At 39.1% G+C, this 15255-nt stretch overlaps 1 protein-coding gene across 2 annotated transcripts in view; it reads left to right on the plus strand.

Annotated features, from left to right (window-relative positions):
* The first annotated feature begins 912 nt into the window (after positions 1-912).
* Positions 913-15255, plus strand: part of clpb (ClpB family mitochondrial disaggregase) — a 34150-nt gene continuing 19807 nt past the window's right edge. Inside the window, exons 1-5 of one of the 2 annotated variants that reach the window (XM_008425469.2) lie at positions 913-1538; positions 1692-1743; positions 5096-5182; positions 11384-11487; positions 12493-12621. In XM_008425469.2, coding sequence (XP_008423691.1) covers positions 1106-1538; positions 1692-1743; positions 5096-5182; positions 11384-11487; positions 12493-12621 — 805 coding nt within the window. In that variant the 5' untranslated portion in view covers positions 913-1105. The remainder of the gene's footprint in view (positions 1539-1691; positions 1744-5095; positions 5183-11383; positions 11488-12492; positions 12622-15255) is intronic. The other variant, XM_008425468.2, reaches the window with a different exon arrangement.

Consider the following 15255-nt stretch of genomic DNA (forward strand, 5'->3'; position numbering starts at 1 on the left):
GACTAAGAAAGCACATTGATGCTATTTATTTCAAGCAGACCATAATAATAGGAAGTGCCTAAGATATACTGCATTTCCTCTTAAGTTTGAGCTTTAGCCCAGTCATCTTTGCAAACGGTATGATCCACCTTTTATTTCTGGAAGCTTTTTAAAGAACAAATTCCATAAAACTTGAAAAATAGTCATTTTGATTGTTCTAATTAACATAAATTGATGTACAAGCTTTATTGTTTATAAGGTTTATCCTTGCAGGTTTGTGAAGGGGCTGGTGCTTATCTGCAGTGGTCATGGGTGAGGGGTAGCGTACAGTCTGGGCAGGTCACCAGTCCATCACCAGGTAACACAGAGATGCACCTTAACAATTGTAATTTGCCGCCATCTGGTGGTGTTCGAACTCAATGTTCACTGCACTGTAATACAAAACTGTTCATTTCAGTTTTTAAAAAAAAGCAGCAATCGCATAAGGTAATTGAAGTGAGTCCTTGGAAATCAAAACAAACATGTCTCTGTTCCATCTGTCTCTTTAGGTCAAAGAATATACAGTTTTAAAGATTCCATAGAATATAGGAACGTATTTTTATTATTATTATTATTTTAATGAGTAACATTAATTTAAAACTTGCCCATACATAACAAAGATGAATGAATGTTCGAAATACTAAACTCTAAATGCAGTTTTAGCTATTAAAAAGTCATTAACACACACAGTTGATTATTTTTCCATCCCATTAATGTAATTCAGATTTATTCAGGCCTAAAAAAAAATCCCCCTCCAAAATGGATAGTCCACTAGGCAAAACCAAAACATAAAAAAATGTTCAGAGACTAAGCAGGGCTCCGTAAGGTAACATTTTATTATAACCACCGCTTTGCTACTTTTGTAGGAGAACTACATTTCCCAGAATGCACAACATCCAGTGACGTAAAGAATAGGATGAGGTGAAACGGCTATTTTCGGCTTACTACCTGACTGTAAGCAGAAGAACGGTGGCAGCTACACCTGAACCAACGCGGCGTTTTTCCACTTAGAGTGTCAAACTAATTACGGGTCGCTCTCTCACTGAGGGTTTCATCTACCTCATAATTTTTGGGTGAGTTTATCGCCATGTTATCATCCGTTCCTACCAGGCTGCTGACGCGAAGGTCGCGCAGCCTGTCACCGTGCGGTCGCGTGCTCCAGACCAGCGCCAGTGGAGCCACAGGCCAATGTTTCCGCGAAACACAGGCGGAGACCAACCGAAACCCTATCGTATCCACGTCCCGTGTATCCAGGAGGGGGATTTTGTCTGAAGAGACTGCTGTTACCAGCGTGAACCCATCGGTGCAGTACCACCACCTCGCCCCAAGATGGCTGTCAAACCTGGAGAACCGCCGTAGCTCCTGGGCGGCTTTGGCCAGTAGAGGGCGCCAAAATAACCAGTATTGGGAGGACAGCAGGCAGAGCGGTGGGGGTGCCAGCCGAGCAGGACTGGCCTCAGCTGGTGTGCTGTCAGCCGCAGCAGTGGCCTTCTGCCTCAGGAAAGACTCCGATAACAAAGGTACACACGCGTTAAGTTGTCGTGTTCTCAATACTGCACATAAGTACACTGAAAAGTTTACAAATATTGTAGAAATACAATTAACTGCAATAACTGGTCATACACACTCTCTACTGTGTACTAATGTTATTCTTGTGCGTTTGAAATGACCAGATGATTCTCTTCTTGAGGCAGCAAGAACCAATAATGCACAGGATGTGTCCAGGTACAGCACAAGTTCACACACAAACACTCACCTGCTTTATTGTACATTAATAAGTCATTGGCATTATTTCAGCTACTGGTAGCAAAATATACAAATTTGTGTCAGAATCTTAGAAAATATTGAGAGAATTTTCCATTTATTTGTCTTTCTTAAATTAGTGTTTCGTAAAGTCTCTTGTTATAGTTTACATCTTGGAAAAGGTCTTTGTGACAGCGTCATACAACCACTGAAAACTACACTCACGCAATCACTTGGATGCTTCACGGGATGTTTTATTTCAACAAAATAAATGATGAGCTGTATTTCAGCTATTGGTATAAAAATAGCTGTAAAATCATAAATGTTGATTTGGAAACTATTACTATTAATAATAAATAGATAATTGTTTGGTGTAACTTTGTAAAATTACAGTAATCTTGAGCCATTACTAATATCACTTGTGTATAGGTGGTAATTCAGATTTTTTTTTTCACCTCAAATTTACAACCTGAACTAACAGATTTGTTTAAAAATATATGATTTCTCCCATTCTTTGAGTTTTGTTTTTTTGCCTCAATTACACAATCTTTTAAGATTGTTGAGTGATATCTTCTATTGCAGCTGTGTCGTAATACTTTTTTTGTGTTCTGAATAGCTTTCTCAAACCTCTGTTCATGTTCTTTGTACATCAAACTCATTAATAAAACTGTTTTGTCAGTTTTACATTCAAAGGTTTGACATAAATAAATAGCATTTGCTTCCTTACTTTTTCTTTTTTGGAGGGAAAACATAATCAATAAGACATAATTGCTTTGCAACATTTTCTTTTGATGGGAAAGTGATTTTAATTTCACCAGGAATTTCAAACATATAATTTCACTTTCCCTTTTTGAGTTCTGAGCATGTTCATTGGATGTGATCTTTACAGTGCAGCGCAATGTGTTTGTCACATTCAGCCTGTATGGTCACAAATAAAATGCTGTGTGGACAGTTTCCAGAACAGTCAGGATCATCTACTGTTGTGAAAGCCGATTCTAAACTGTTCTTCAGTTGTAGAGCTATTACAAACCACCAGGTGGCAGAGTAGGACCATCTGTTTCTGCAGAAAATGTTCTTAGGATGGATCTCAAACTTTAGGGTTTTTTCCTCTTACTTTTGTGAAAAGGATGACAACATTTTTATAGATCTTAGTCAGATTTCTATTGATGATAGTTTATTTAGCAGAAAATTACTTTAAAATACCAATTGTAAGATACATATACCAAAAATGATAACTGATGCACGTTTTAAATTTGCTGGTCATGTTAATCTGATTTTCCATCATTTATTCATTTATGCATGATATTCATATAAGGATACTATAAATGTTTATTTTAGAGCTGGCTGTATGTGTTCTGATTCTGGTTGGTATTTAAATCCCCGTATCTGAGTGTGTGCATAATGTGTGTCTCCACTTTCAGGCTTGGGTTACCTGTCCACATGTGGCAGATGGTGTAGGTGAGAGTGCAGGGAGTCAGCCATTCAGCAGGTCACAGATGTGTTAAGTGCTTTGGTTGAGTTATCAGAAGTGGCGGAGTGTCAGGGTGTGTCTACTGAGAGGCACTCTTTCAAATCGAGGTCTCCTTTTTTAAAGGCTTTTAAAAATTCATCACTGAATAAAGGTTTGTTCCTTAACTTACTCAACTCCATAGTTACAAAAATATATTTTGCATACATTTTAAATACAATTTGTGCTGATGGAAAAACATATTCCCTATTACATATATTTTGATGTTTGTTTACTCTTGGAATTATTGCCTCTATTTGGACTGCGTAGTTACAGGACTAAAAGGTAGGTTCTGGTAAGACACATGCAACATGATTCTTCAGCAGTAGCTTAACTCGATGCAACATTTAATGGAAGATGATCCTGTACAGTCCGGAAAAGTATTGAATTTGAGTATTTTCCAGATCTGGATGAATATGGATAAAGTCCATATGTCCATCCATCTGTGCCTCCATACATCCACTCTTTATCTTCACAGTAATGTTAGCATACTTTTATGGTAAAGTAGGCTTAAATAGGCCTGATTACTAGAAATTTGACTTTGAGAAAGTTTGGAATTTTGATCTGAAAAAATAGATGGAAACCTTTTCATCATTGGTGTCAAAATCCAGTCCTTGAGGGCCGGTGTGCTGTAACTCTTAAATGTCTCGGCTTCAACACACCTGAGTGGATTAATGAGGTCATTAGTAGAACTAAAGAGTTTGACTGTATGCAGAGGAGGTAATTCAACCATTTGATTCAGGTGTGTTGAACTAGACACACATCTAAAAGGTGGAGGACACTGGGCCGATAGGCCTGCTGTTTGACACCCATATAGAGTGAAGTATACTTCAGTTTGACTTGGTATATTTTTAGTGAGATCGTATTTATTGATATTTAATGTAGATTTCAATTGGATCACAAAGTACAATTACTGAAATATGGGAAAATAAAATGGTAAATGGATTGAATTTATATAGAGCCTTTACCAGTCGTACTTTCGACTCAGTGATTTACACTACAGTGACTGTCACACTAACGAACATGCACACATTTATACACCGACTGGTAGGCAACCTAGGATTAAGTGGGTTACCTAGTGATGCATCAATACATGAGAGCAGAAAGCTGGAATCAAGTTTACAACCTTCCAATTGCAAGACAACCACTCTACCACTGAGCTACAGTTGTGCATAGTAATACCAATTAGGCTTCAAGAAGTCCAATTTATCTAAAGTAGATTTTGGTCCAGTGCCGTATTCCTTTTTCAGTGAGATTAAATTGTTTTAGCTACTATCCTGGCCCCGCCTTTAACTTTTAAGATCTGTGCATTTTGGCTGGAGCCAATCTGCAGCTGCAGCATCAACCATTAGATCTATATCCTAACCCTGCTACCTCATGCAGAACAGACAGTGAAAACGGAGCCAGAGCGAATCGGAGCTGAGTGCAGACCAGAAAGAGGCCACCGTGTTGACTGTAAACACCGACACTGCCTGTCTGATCTGCACGAGACGAGACAGAAGGATTCCTTACACAGTCACATCCAGGGGGACAGTGGCACCGCAGCACCTGATGGTGTACCCTGAGGCTAAACCACCCCCAAACACACACACCTGGTCTGGTCATAGATATATTAACTCGTCAAAACTGGGACAAGAGTGTCTTTATTACAATACTCAAGCATTTCGTCTAACTTTATTCTTATTTTTATATTTTTCTCTTTAAATATTTTAGTACGTGTTAAAATTGGAAGAGTTTGTGTTGTGTTTTGCTGTGTCTACTCCCATCTGCAATCTTCTGTCATGGATAATATGACTGTAAAATAAAACTTTGTTTTTTTCCCCTCAGGCTAATAAAAGAAGGGGTGGATCCAAATCATCGTCACCGGCTGGGATGGACCGCTCTCATGGTGGCTGCAATGAACAGACAGCACAGGTCAGTGACTGTTTCTGCCATCTTAAGCTCCTGAATAAGTTCCGTTTAAACTTCTGACTCGCCTCCTTTTGTTTGCACACGTAAGAGTGATGTACTGGTTTAGAGTAAGACAGCTGCCAGTGTTGGTTACAGTGCGAACATATGTCATCCGTGTTTCTGCTGCAGTTCTTACTGTTACATCTTCAGGAGTGCAAAGTGCAACTTCCAGACTGACAGACGGCATTTACCCATACCCCCATCCTGCTCCCCTGCAAATTAAATTAGCCTCCTGGCCCACAGAAGACACATAACACAGAGAGGGGCTGAGGTTAAGGCCGGGCCAAATCCAATTTAACCAGCCTTTCTTTCTTTCGTTCTTTGCTCCATCAGGACTCTGAGGTCACTTTACTGGTTAAAGGGTCTCCATGAGAGAGAAGCATTATGTGAAATCTGAATATGAAAATAGCTGCAAAGGGACTTGCTTTGATGGACAATAGTAACTAGTTTTATTGTCCTTGATTTGAGATTCAGAAACATCTGAAACAAAACATTTTTCATGGTTTCTAACATATTTAAAATAACTAATCAGAAGACACGCTTTGGCTGTTATAAGTGGAAGCACATATTTAAAAAATAAACATATGTAGCAGTGGGATTTGATAAACATTTTAGTCGAGTTAATTGCGGGGTTTGTAATCGAAACTGTATACTGAGGAACATTTTCCATTCAAAAATTCCTTTTGTTGTTAAATTATTGAATAAATAGATATATGAGCTCATAAATACTTTTTCTGTTATTTAGTTAATTGACCATCAGATTGATGCAAAATGCTATTAAAAACATTCAGTTTTCAAGTGTTTCAGGAACCCCAGATCATTTATAGAGCTTCTTTGAAAAAAATACATTAGAAATGTAGACTGTGGTCCTTGACATTAGTTTTAGGGGGGGTCTACATGTTTTGCATTAAGATGGTATTTTAGGCTTGAATAGCTTTTGGTAATAGGCCACCTCTTTTCTGCGTACAACAATAGCCTTCTCTCCAACATCCCATCAGATTGTCTTTTAAAGCAAAAATTGGCAGAAAAAGAACTACATTTGCAAAAATAAGCAATTTTGTCATCCATTGCTGTTTTTTGTGGATACCACTTATGTCTATGCGTCAGATTAATGCCTTTACCAGATACAAGCAGATGCATGGAAACTTTGTACAAAAAAGAGAGAAAATGCAAATGAGTTTAAAAAAAAATTAAACAAAGTAAATAATCAAAATTAACACATAAAAGTCCCAGACTTTGTTTCCTGTCCTGCTGCAACATCTATCTGTCTGCCCATTCATAAGTTTGTACATCATCCATCCCTCCACCCATCCACCTCTCCTTTGATTCTAGAGAAGACGGAATTTTGAGGTGAAAAATGTGTTTGTGCCCGGTATTCAGATCTCTTGTGCTGGCTGATTGTATCTGGATAACATATTGATTGTGTGTCACTTTGTGTTTAATGACGTGACTCTTGGTGTGTCAAATGTTTTTGGATACAAATTTGATTGTCTGCGTCTCTCCACCCAATGTCTGTGTGTCACTGCAGGTTGTGTGTTTGCGTGTGTGTTTGTGTTATGAGCGCTATAACTCAGCAAGACAGACACTCCTCTGTGTTTAATCCAGTCCTCCAACCCCCCAGTGTGCCGTCACTGCTGCAGGGAAGACAGAACATTGGTCCTCACGCATCACTCATATCGAACGCACAGACACCCACGCACACTTTATGTGCACTCACATAACAGCCACACATAAGCAAGGAAACAAGGGGAGGTTATACCAAATATCTTACAGGCCAACTGCCTATTACTCAGCCACACACAACTTTATTTGCAGCTGTTAAGTGAAAACACAAGAAACATTAGTCATGAACAAGATCTTGCCTGTAGCCAGAATGTCAGTTTTTATCGCATTCTTGAGTTACTCTGTTCTTCACTTGTAATGTTGTTGTTTTTCTGGACTCAAAGTGGTTTTTGGAGCTAAATATTTCCAGAATTTCACCACTTAACTCTCCTAGTTAAAATGTTGGAGTGGGTAGTATCCAAAATGCAGCCTTACTTGTATCCAAGGGTTTGGGCGTGGCTTTTGGAGGGAGTTATGGAGGAGTTAAGGGTAAGACATCGGCTGTGGGGGGTGTGTGTGTTTGCTTAGCTTTGATGTAGAATTAAATCGGGGAGGCGTATGGCCTGAACCTCTGTTTGCACTCTTTAACACACAATACACATCTCCATCTTCCTTTCTCTTCCTCCATCCCTCCCTCACTACATTCACGTGCACAATAAGGGTTTAGCCAAGTGTAACGCCTGTTGACCATTCCAAACTGCCGGCCGAGTGACTGGCTGGGTGGGAGTGGGACAGAAACGAAGCAGAGGAGTAGGGGAATGAGTGTATGAGTGGGCTTGTGAGAATAGAGAGGGATTATAGTTTTGGGACTAGGTTTTGGTCTCTATAAAACTTAAGCTTTTGGGGAAATGTCTGGCTTTGTCACATAATCATATACCATATTTTGAACATAATTTCAGACGTGTCTACTAGTACCCAACTTTTAAAGGCACATAACGCTGCACTATTTAAGGGGTTATGACTTAAGATTGTTCGGAAATTATACTAATGTCATATTAAGCAGATAGGGCTATTGGAATTGTTTTATTTAAAGCTCAATTTTTCTTAACTGATTTTAGAAGAAAAGTTGCGTCTTCTTGAATTCTTATAGGTTTTACAATTTTTAAAACAAGCAATGTGTTTGACTAATTCTGCCTGTAATTTACAGAAAAACATACTCGGATTTAGTCAACTATCTGCCTGATGTGATGCTGTGAATGTCTGGATGTGCTTCGCTGTTTGCTGAAATTTAGTAACAAATACTAATCAAGTGCAGAGAAACAGTTTACGTCTCTCTGACCCCAGATACGAATTAGGTGAGGGCGGGGTCAAGTGAGGTCCATCTTCTGGTCCAGGTGGTTTGAGACATGGATGGTCAGTTCAGCTCCGGTGTCTGGTTATAGAACAAGGAAGGCGGAAGTCTTTGTTTCCCGTCTTCCCTCCAGGGCTGGATAAAACACAAACACCAGCCCTCGTGTCTGGCTGCCTCTCACCTGGCCGCAGAGCTCAGGGAGAGAACAGAAGGCGCAACTGGACTTTACTCTAACTTCTTGATTTTTGAGTAACAATGAATCATCACAATGGACCACAACTAGTAGTAGTTGTGGACCACAACTAGCAGTGCTACTGCAACGCGTGAGCGATCCATCTTTCGTTTCTTTCCAACATAATGAAAAAAATAAAAGCACAAACACAAAATAAGTGATTTGCTAAGCTTTGGCAAACATGGACATTTTATTGAACAGCCTTGTGTACACAAGAGGCTAATAAAATACTGATTCTTACATTGGCTTTGACTGCACTGCTAAATCAAACATAACATTTAAAAGACTAAGGTTGGTAGATAATTTACCTTTTATATGAGGTTCTGTCCTTTTAACATTGCAGTTAAACCTAATTAACCTTTTCATGTCTTTAGTTTGGGCTCAAATTAGAGCTGTAAGTCCTCTCCTGACTGTCTGAAATAAACTTAGACACTTGATCATCAGTTGATTAGTAAAACTATAAACTGCTTTTAAAAGCTTATTAGTTTTAGTACTGTCCTGCTTAATTAAATCTCCATCCCTTTTTTCTCTTTAGCATTGTTTTCTTCCTTTTATCCCTTCCTCATCCTTCTCCGGGGTTTTCCTCTCTTTATCTTCCCCTGTGTTTACCTTTCTTATACCATTAAACCTTTTCAGACCATCTCCTCTCTTCACACAGCCCTGCCCACCCTGGTGTGACCAAACTTAGTTTGAAATTGTTTCAAAAGGCGTCTTCCATGTGTTTGTAGAAGTGCTTGCAAGGATGAGAGAGACGCCCTCTGTAGGTCATTCTCCCCATCCCCACCCCAAGCAACATTGATACAGTAACAAAAGGAGACCCCTGATGATTTTTATAAGCCTTTAGCCAAGTCAAACACAAAGACCTGTCCAAAAGGTTCACCCCCTTATTACCCTGCCTGTTTCATTTGTTCTTCTATTTTATTACAAATAACCAGAAGTACCCATGATCTGGATTTTATGAAAAATAAAAAATGTAAAAGATTAAGCTTGCAAGCAGATAATTCTTTCAGAATGCTTGTGTATTTAAAGTCATTATAAACCTAAATTTCAATGGCATCATAATTTAAAGAGGTGTTGTAGACTGGTTGATTAGAGAGAAATACTAAAATTTACATGGGTTTAGGCCTAAGTTTTTAAAAATAATATTTGATAGATATTTTAAATATAGAACTTAATAAAATGATAAATAAAAATCCATATGGTATAAAAGTCACACAATTAGGTTTAGGGTCATCTCTTATTATTAAGCATCTACTTTTTTTTGTTATATGGTCTAAATAAATTCTGCACGACTTTGCAGAAGAACCCCAAGGCCGTATTCATAAACATGTCCAAAGTTGAATTACATTTTAAGGTTTGTTATTTGGTCTTAGTCAAAACTTTAGTGTCAATTATTATGTAAATCATCCATCCATTTGTCTGTTCTTCCTTCCTTTCTTGCTTTGTTCTTTACATTTTCTATATTCAAAGTCTTACTGTAGTAGAATAGTCACATTTTATATTAACACCTAACAAATTTGAGTTGTGTGTAGGAAGCTGCAGCTTTACACAATCATGGCTGCAGCAACACACATTCAGGGGTGATGTTTTTAGCCACCACCCCACTCATGCTGTGAACCCTGACAGCACACATTGAGAATATTTTTGTTTTTGTGTGCTCATGCGTAAATATGTGTGTCTCAGGGTCAAAGCCAATGCCCACGTTCATGGTAAAGAATAAAAGTGAGCTTAGATGGAGAGATGGTACCTGAAATATCCGCTAGGTCACAGTCAGTGGTGTTGCTGAGGTGGTTGTTTGCTTTAAAAGGCGGTCCGCTCCAGTGAAGGGCTACTACACACACATTCCCACCTCATCACACGGGCCCCCATCAGTGCCGGAAATGGGCCCGACCCTTGCCCCCTCTCTCTGTACATATGTATGTGTTACAAGACATACAACTGTGAACTGAAGAAGAAAAAAAGAGGATGTAGGCATTGGGGTGAATCCACCATAATGAGATAGAATACATGGAACCGAATCAGGCGAAAGTGTTACGGTCAGTTTGACAAACTGAGCATTTGCATGTTTCTGTGTTTTGATATCTGAGGAAGAAAAGGTCACAATGAAAAAGATGAGAAGTCTGGTATTCCATCTGACTTTCCTCAGAAAACATGGAAAAGAAGCCACATTGTTTATGAATGTGTTGTAAGATAAGAATATAGAAAAAAACATTTAAAACTGTGTTTACTCAAAGTCACAGAAAAATTACCCCAACATAAAACTCTATAATGAATTCAACCCATTAATTGTTGAATTTTAGTTGAAAGTGCTGCTGTGGATTCTGATTTAGCACGATTTTAAAAACTTAGAGTTGAACATATTACGACACTAAAGTGTCTCAGTGTTTAAAAGTTAAGTGGCTGCTGGTCAGAATAAGGCTGCTAAGAAGTACCTTTAGGTCTAATATGGGATTCTCGTTAATTTGTTGCCAGTTTTTTTTTGTTTTTTTTCCATCTTTATATTTAGTTTAGACGAGGAGATACAAGGCTTTTTGCTTCATTCTTACTCAATTGAACAATCAGGTAGAGGAAGCAACACAGCTCGAACAATTTTGTTGAAAAAGGATTGAAAAAACAAACTTCCAAATGTGACTAAAAAATGAAAAGTGAACAGAAATCTTCAAGGAGATGCCTCTTGATGTCTAAATGTAGTTTAGAGAAATGAAAGTAACGATGATCAGGAGGGGATAAACAAGCCTGACTTCCAATGGGTCTCTTTAGGGAAACATTTAGATAGGTCTGTCCAAACTGAAACAGCCAAGAAAAACAAATATCCATGAGCATCCAAAATTTACAACATGCAATTTCTTTAAATGGTCAAACCTGTTTAGTGAATGGTTAGTGACTGATTTGATATTACATAAGGTTTTTACGTCTTCCAAGTAGAGCAGTCTTGCTTTCTTGAAATTATGTCTTTGTGTCCTGAGCCTAAAACAAAATCTCTGCATTCAGAAATTAGGAAGCAGAAAAGAAATGTGTCTTTTCTTCAATTTTTTTTCAGTGCGGTGAAAACTCTTCTTGAAGCCGGAGCCGACCCGAATGCCGGAGACGACTTCAACAACGTTTATGACACCTCAAGGGAGAAAGGCATCCACTCTCTGGAAGGTAGCAAAACTTCACAGCTGCCTTCTGTTTGTGTGTGCGCGTTGTTTTTATTACACACGCTAACCTGCAGATATTATGAGACGTAATAATTTGCATAAGAATTTACATTTATGCACATGTTCGATTCCTTCTGTATTATTTATTTTATATATTCGGTGACAACTAATGTATTTTTTATTTGTTTTTGTTCCAAGCTACTCAGTTACTCACACAAATGCATGCATGAGGGTGCACACACATATGCAGCGACACTTTACCCCCCACCATCCAGTCTGTGTTGGGTTTCTGCAGACATATTTATACGGGATATGTATATTGCAGACATTTATATGGCTGTCAGGTTTGGGTCCACGTGGGGCCGGCGTAGCGTGGGGAAGCGTTTCCCAGACGCTCACTGATGGATGGGCTAGGGGGGTCTGTGCGACGCTTTATTGGGTTAGCCATGATTATCCCACCCTGTGTTTCACGCACACATGCACACACTGCAGAAGGAGACTATCAGAGAGGATGGGGAAGACTGATGAAGCAAGGAAAGAGGGAGAGAGGAAGGCACTGAAAGAATAAGGATGAAAAGAAGGTTAAAGATGGAGGAGTAGGAAGATGTGGATGTTTAGGGGGTTGCAGGGAATGGGGTGGGAGAAAGATACAAGGAGTGGAGAGGAACTCTGGAAATGGATGAGGCAAAGTTATAAGGATGGAGGGAGGGGAAGGTGATAAAATATTTTGATGGACACAAGAGGAGAGGAAAGAGGCAGAGAAAATAAAAATGGATGATAGAATAGTGGCAAAAGATGAATGTTTTTATGAAACACAACTAAGGACAGAGTGATAAAGCATCTCCATTATTACAAAGAACAGAGAAAGAAATCTCCTAATACATAACCTGGACTATACTATGGTGTTAGACAGTGGAGATAAAATTTGGGGGGGGGGTGGAAATTGCTAGATGAAGAAAGATCTTCTAGATTCTGGTTCATTATCCCTTCTGTCTCGATATTTATATAGTGCTGGTATCCAGAGAGGATGAATTCAGCAGCAGGCTCAGCAGCAGGGCTGGTTTCCGTGGATGCACCGCGCTTCACTACGCCACACTGGCTGATGACCCACTCGCTGTCCGCATGCTGCTGGAGGCTGGTAGGTTGATACTCTCAACCTCAGAAAACCTATTAGATTCTAACCTGGAGACCAAGGAGGACCTCAGAGTTATGAGGATCCCAGAAAGTCAAAGTATTGAAGATTTCGGTATACAGTTCCCTGGTCAGTTCAGCCAAAATTCGAACTTTATCTCTACATACAGAATCCTCTGTTTGGTGGAAAACGTAAAAGATTGAACACGCCATCTGCTCCTGAAAGCATAGTGGTGGCAGCATCATGTTGTGGGCATGGTTTCCATTAGGAGCGCCTTCTTCAGGAGATGATCAATCCTGAAAGAAAAGTTGTTGGTGACGTCAAAAGACTTGCATCAGGAATCGGAGTATGTTTTAGGTGTTTTGCTTTTGCCTGACTTAAATAAATGAATGGTTTCTACAGCACCTGATGGCATGCTGAGGAGGTGGTGATGTGACGAATCGGCTCCGAGTACCAGGATTGAGAAACACTGGCATAGATCATATTAAATCATTGTGTTAGAATGGGCCAGGTCTAAACCTAGGAGGATTTTTGGCAAGACTATTAAAACTTCAGTTCATAGATCTCTTCTGTCAATTCTGACTGAACTTGATACATTTTGAAAAGAGGAATTGGAAACAGTAGTGCTCTGTAGATCGGTGTTTTCCAACACCTGAGTTTAATTGATGGGTGATTAATAACTTTTTAGTGAACTGCAATCATCTGAAACAGGCATGTTAAAGCAAGGAAACATATAAAGCATGCAGGCCAGTGTGTGTGCCTTGACGACCAGGTTCAGGACATACTACTGTGCAAAGCTAGTTGAGACGACTCAAGAAGACTTAAAGCAGTAATTGGAGCAAAAGATACTTTTGCAAATCATTAAGTCAGAACACTGAACAACCGTACATGTCACTTTCTGATTTTCTTTTTGTAAAACAAAAAATGAAATCATAAAAATGCTTTTTCTCTTTTAATTATGCTTTTTGTTGTTATTAGGCTGGCCAATTAGTGCTGCTGTTTTTAATTTAAATGTACCAATTTAGTGCACCCAATATTATTACAGTTCCCATTATATCTTCTGTTTATGGATAATGTGATTGGGAATTGAAATACTGGACAATTCTTATTTATTTAATTAACTAAGAAATTTGAATCAAGATGTTCTGTTCGAGAAAAAGACATCGTCTTTCTTGGGAATAAACGTCAAAAAGCAGCTTTTTCCTGAACTGTTGGGATCAGCTTTAAATAACTGAAACAATTTTTTTCATTTTGTCCTCTTGTCTGAAATGGTTCTTGTGTTTTAAAAACACTTATAAGTGATATTAATGAGAATGGCTTCCATGGTCACAGAAATAACTGAAACAACGGAGAGAGATAAAATAGAACCTCACTCCTTTTATCAATTGAATAAGTTACTATAATTGATATAAAAAGGTTTGCAAAACTCATCTAGAATGCATAATTTGTTCATCTTTCCCAGCCCCCTTTACACCTGTCGTTGACTCAGCTCCACCAGCATACACACACACCCACACATGCACACACACCCTGGGGCAACGTATCTTGCTCTGCTTGCAGCTGAGCTGTTCTTAAACAAGCTAGGCCTTGTTGCACTGTGAACACAGAACGTGCCCTTGGGATATCTCCACAACTGCAGGAAGTGTTTTTACATGATATTATATTACATATACCATGTATGTTTGTACACTTACACTTCCATTCAGTTACCATACATATATATTCATACATTCTGTGATTGTTTTCTCTTCTTTTTTTTTTTTTTTAGCTTGGAGACGACTTACAGTTGTTTCTTTTTAGGCTGATTGCATCTTTAATAAAATAGCATTCCTTTTTGGACAAAACACCCTTAACCACCTCAAACCCACACAAAAGCCTGTATTAATGTCTTGCTTATGTTTATGATTGATGGTGCATCTGAAGCTCTGTCCCCCGTCCCTCCCATCTCAACCCCACATCTGCGAGTGCGCTTAAACAAATCACTTCGTCTAACCAGATCAAATGTTCTGCAGAAACATTTTTGAATTAAAAAGGTAAGAAATTTCACAAAGCAGGGACATTTGTTTTAAGACAATCAGATTAATGACAGATTTGGTTGTTGCCCGGGCGACGGGGGCCTTTTGCTGGCTTGGCGCCACCATCACGGCCAATAACAGTCAAAAACGTAGCAAGCTTTCAATCGCCCTCATTGCTGTTACCCTCTGCAAATTTATGCAAAACAAGAGACTTTAATAAAGTATGATCTTGTGATTTGTGTTAAACAGTTTTGACAAATCTTGCATCCTTTAATGTCTTTCTTTTTATTCTTCCTTTATTTACCTTACGTCCTTCTTAGTTTTGCATCATGTTGAAAAAGTTTTGTTAGGTGTCATTTGCTCTCCTTATCTGTCTTTATCTTGATGCGCTGTGTGTGTTCATGCCTTTCCTTTAGCTTGTTATTTCCCCTGTGTTTGCGTGCACCCACGTTACTCCTGTAGCTGTGGGTTTGCTCTTTTGGCCTGAGCTGGACCTTGGCTCCCATCTTCATCCATCACAGTCTCCAGGCCGACCCTCAGGCTTCACCACATCCTACAGTCTCCCCACCCTACCTGCAGCAGCTCTCTAGCTGCTCCCCCTGCTCCACATCAGGCCTCTGGCCAG

The sequence above is a fragment of the Poecilia reticulata genome, linkage group LG13 (assembly GCF_000633615.1).
Source record: "Poecilia reticulata strain Guanapo linkage group LG13, Guppy_female_1.0+MT, whole genome shotgun sequence".
Classification (NCBI taxonomy): domain Eukaryota; kingdom Metazoa; phylum Chordata; class Actinopteri; order Cyprinodontiformes; family Poeciliidae; genus Poecilia; species Poecilia reticulata.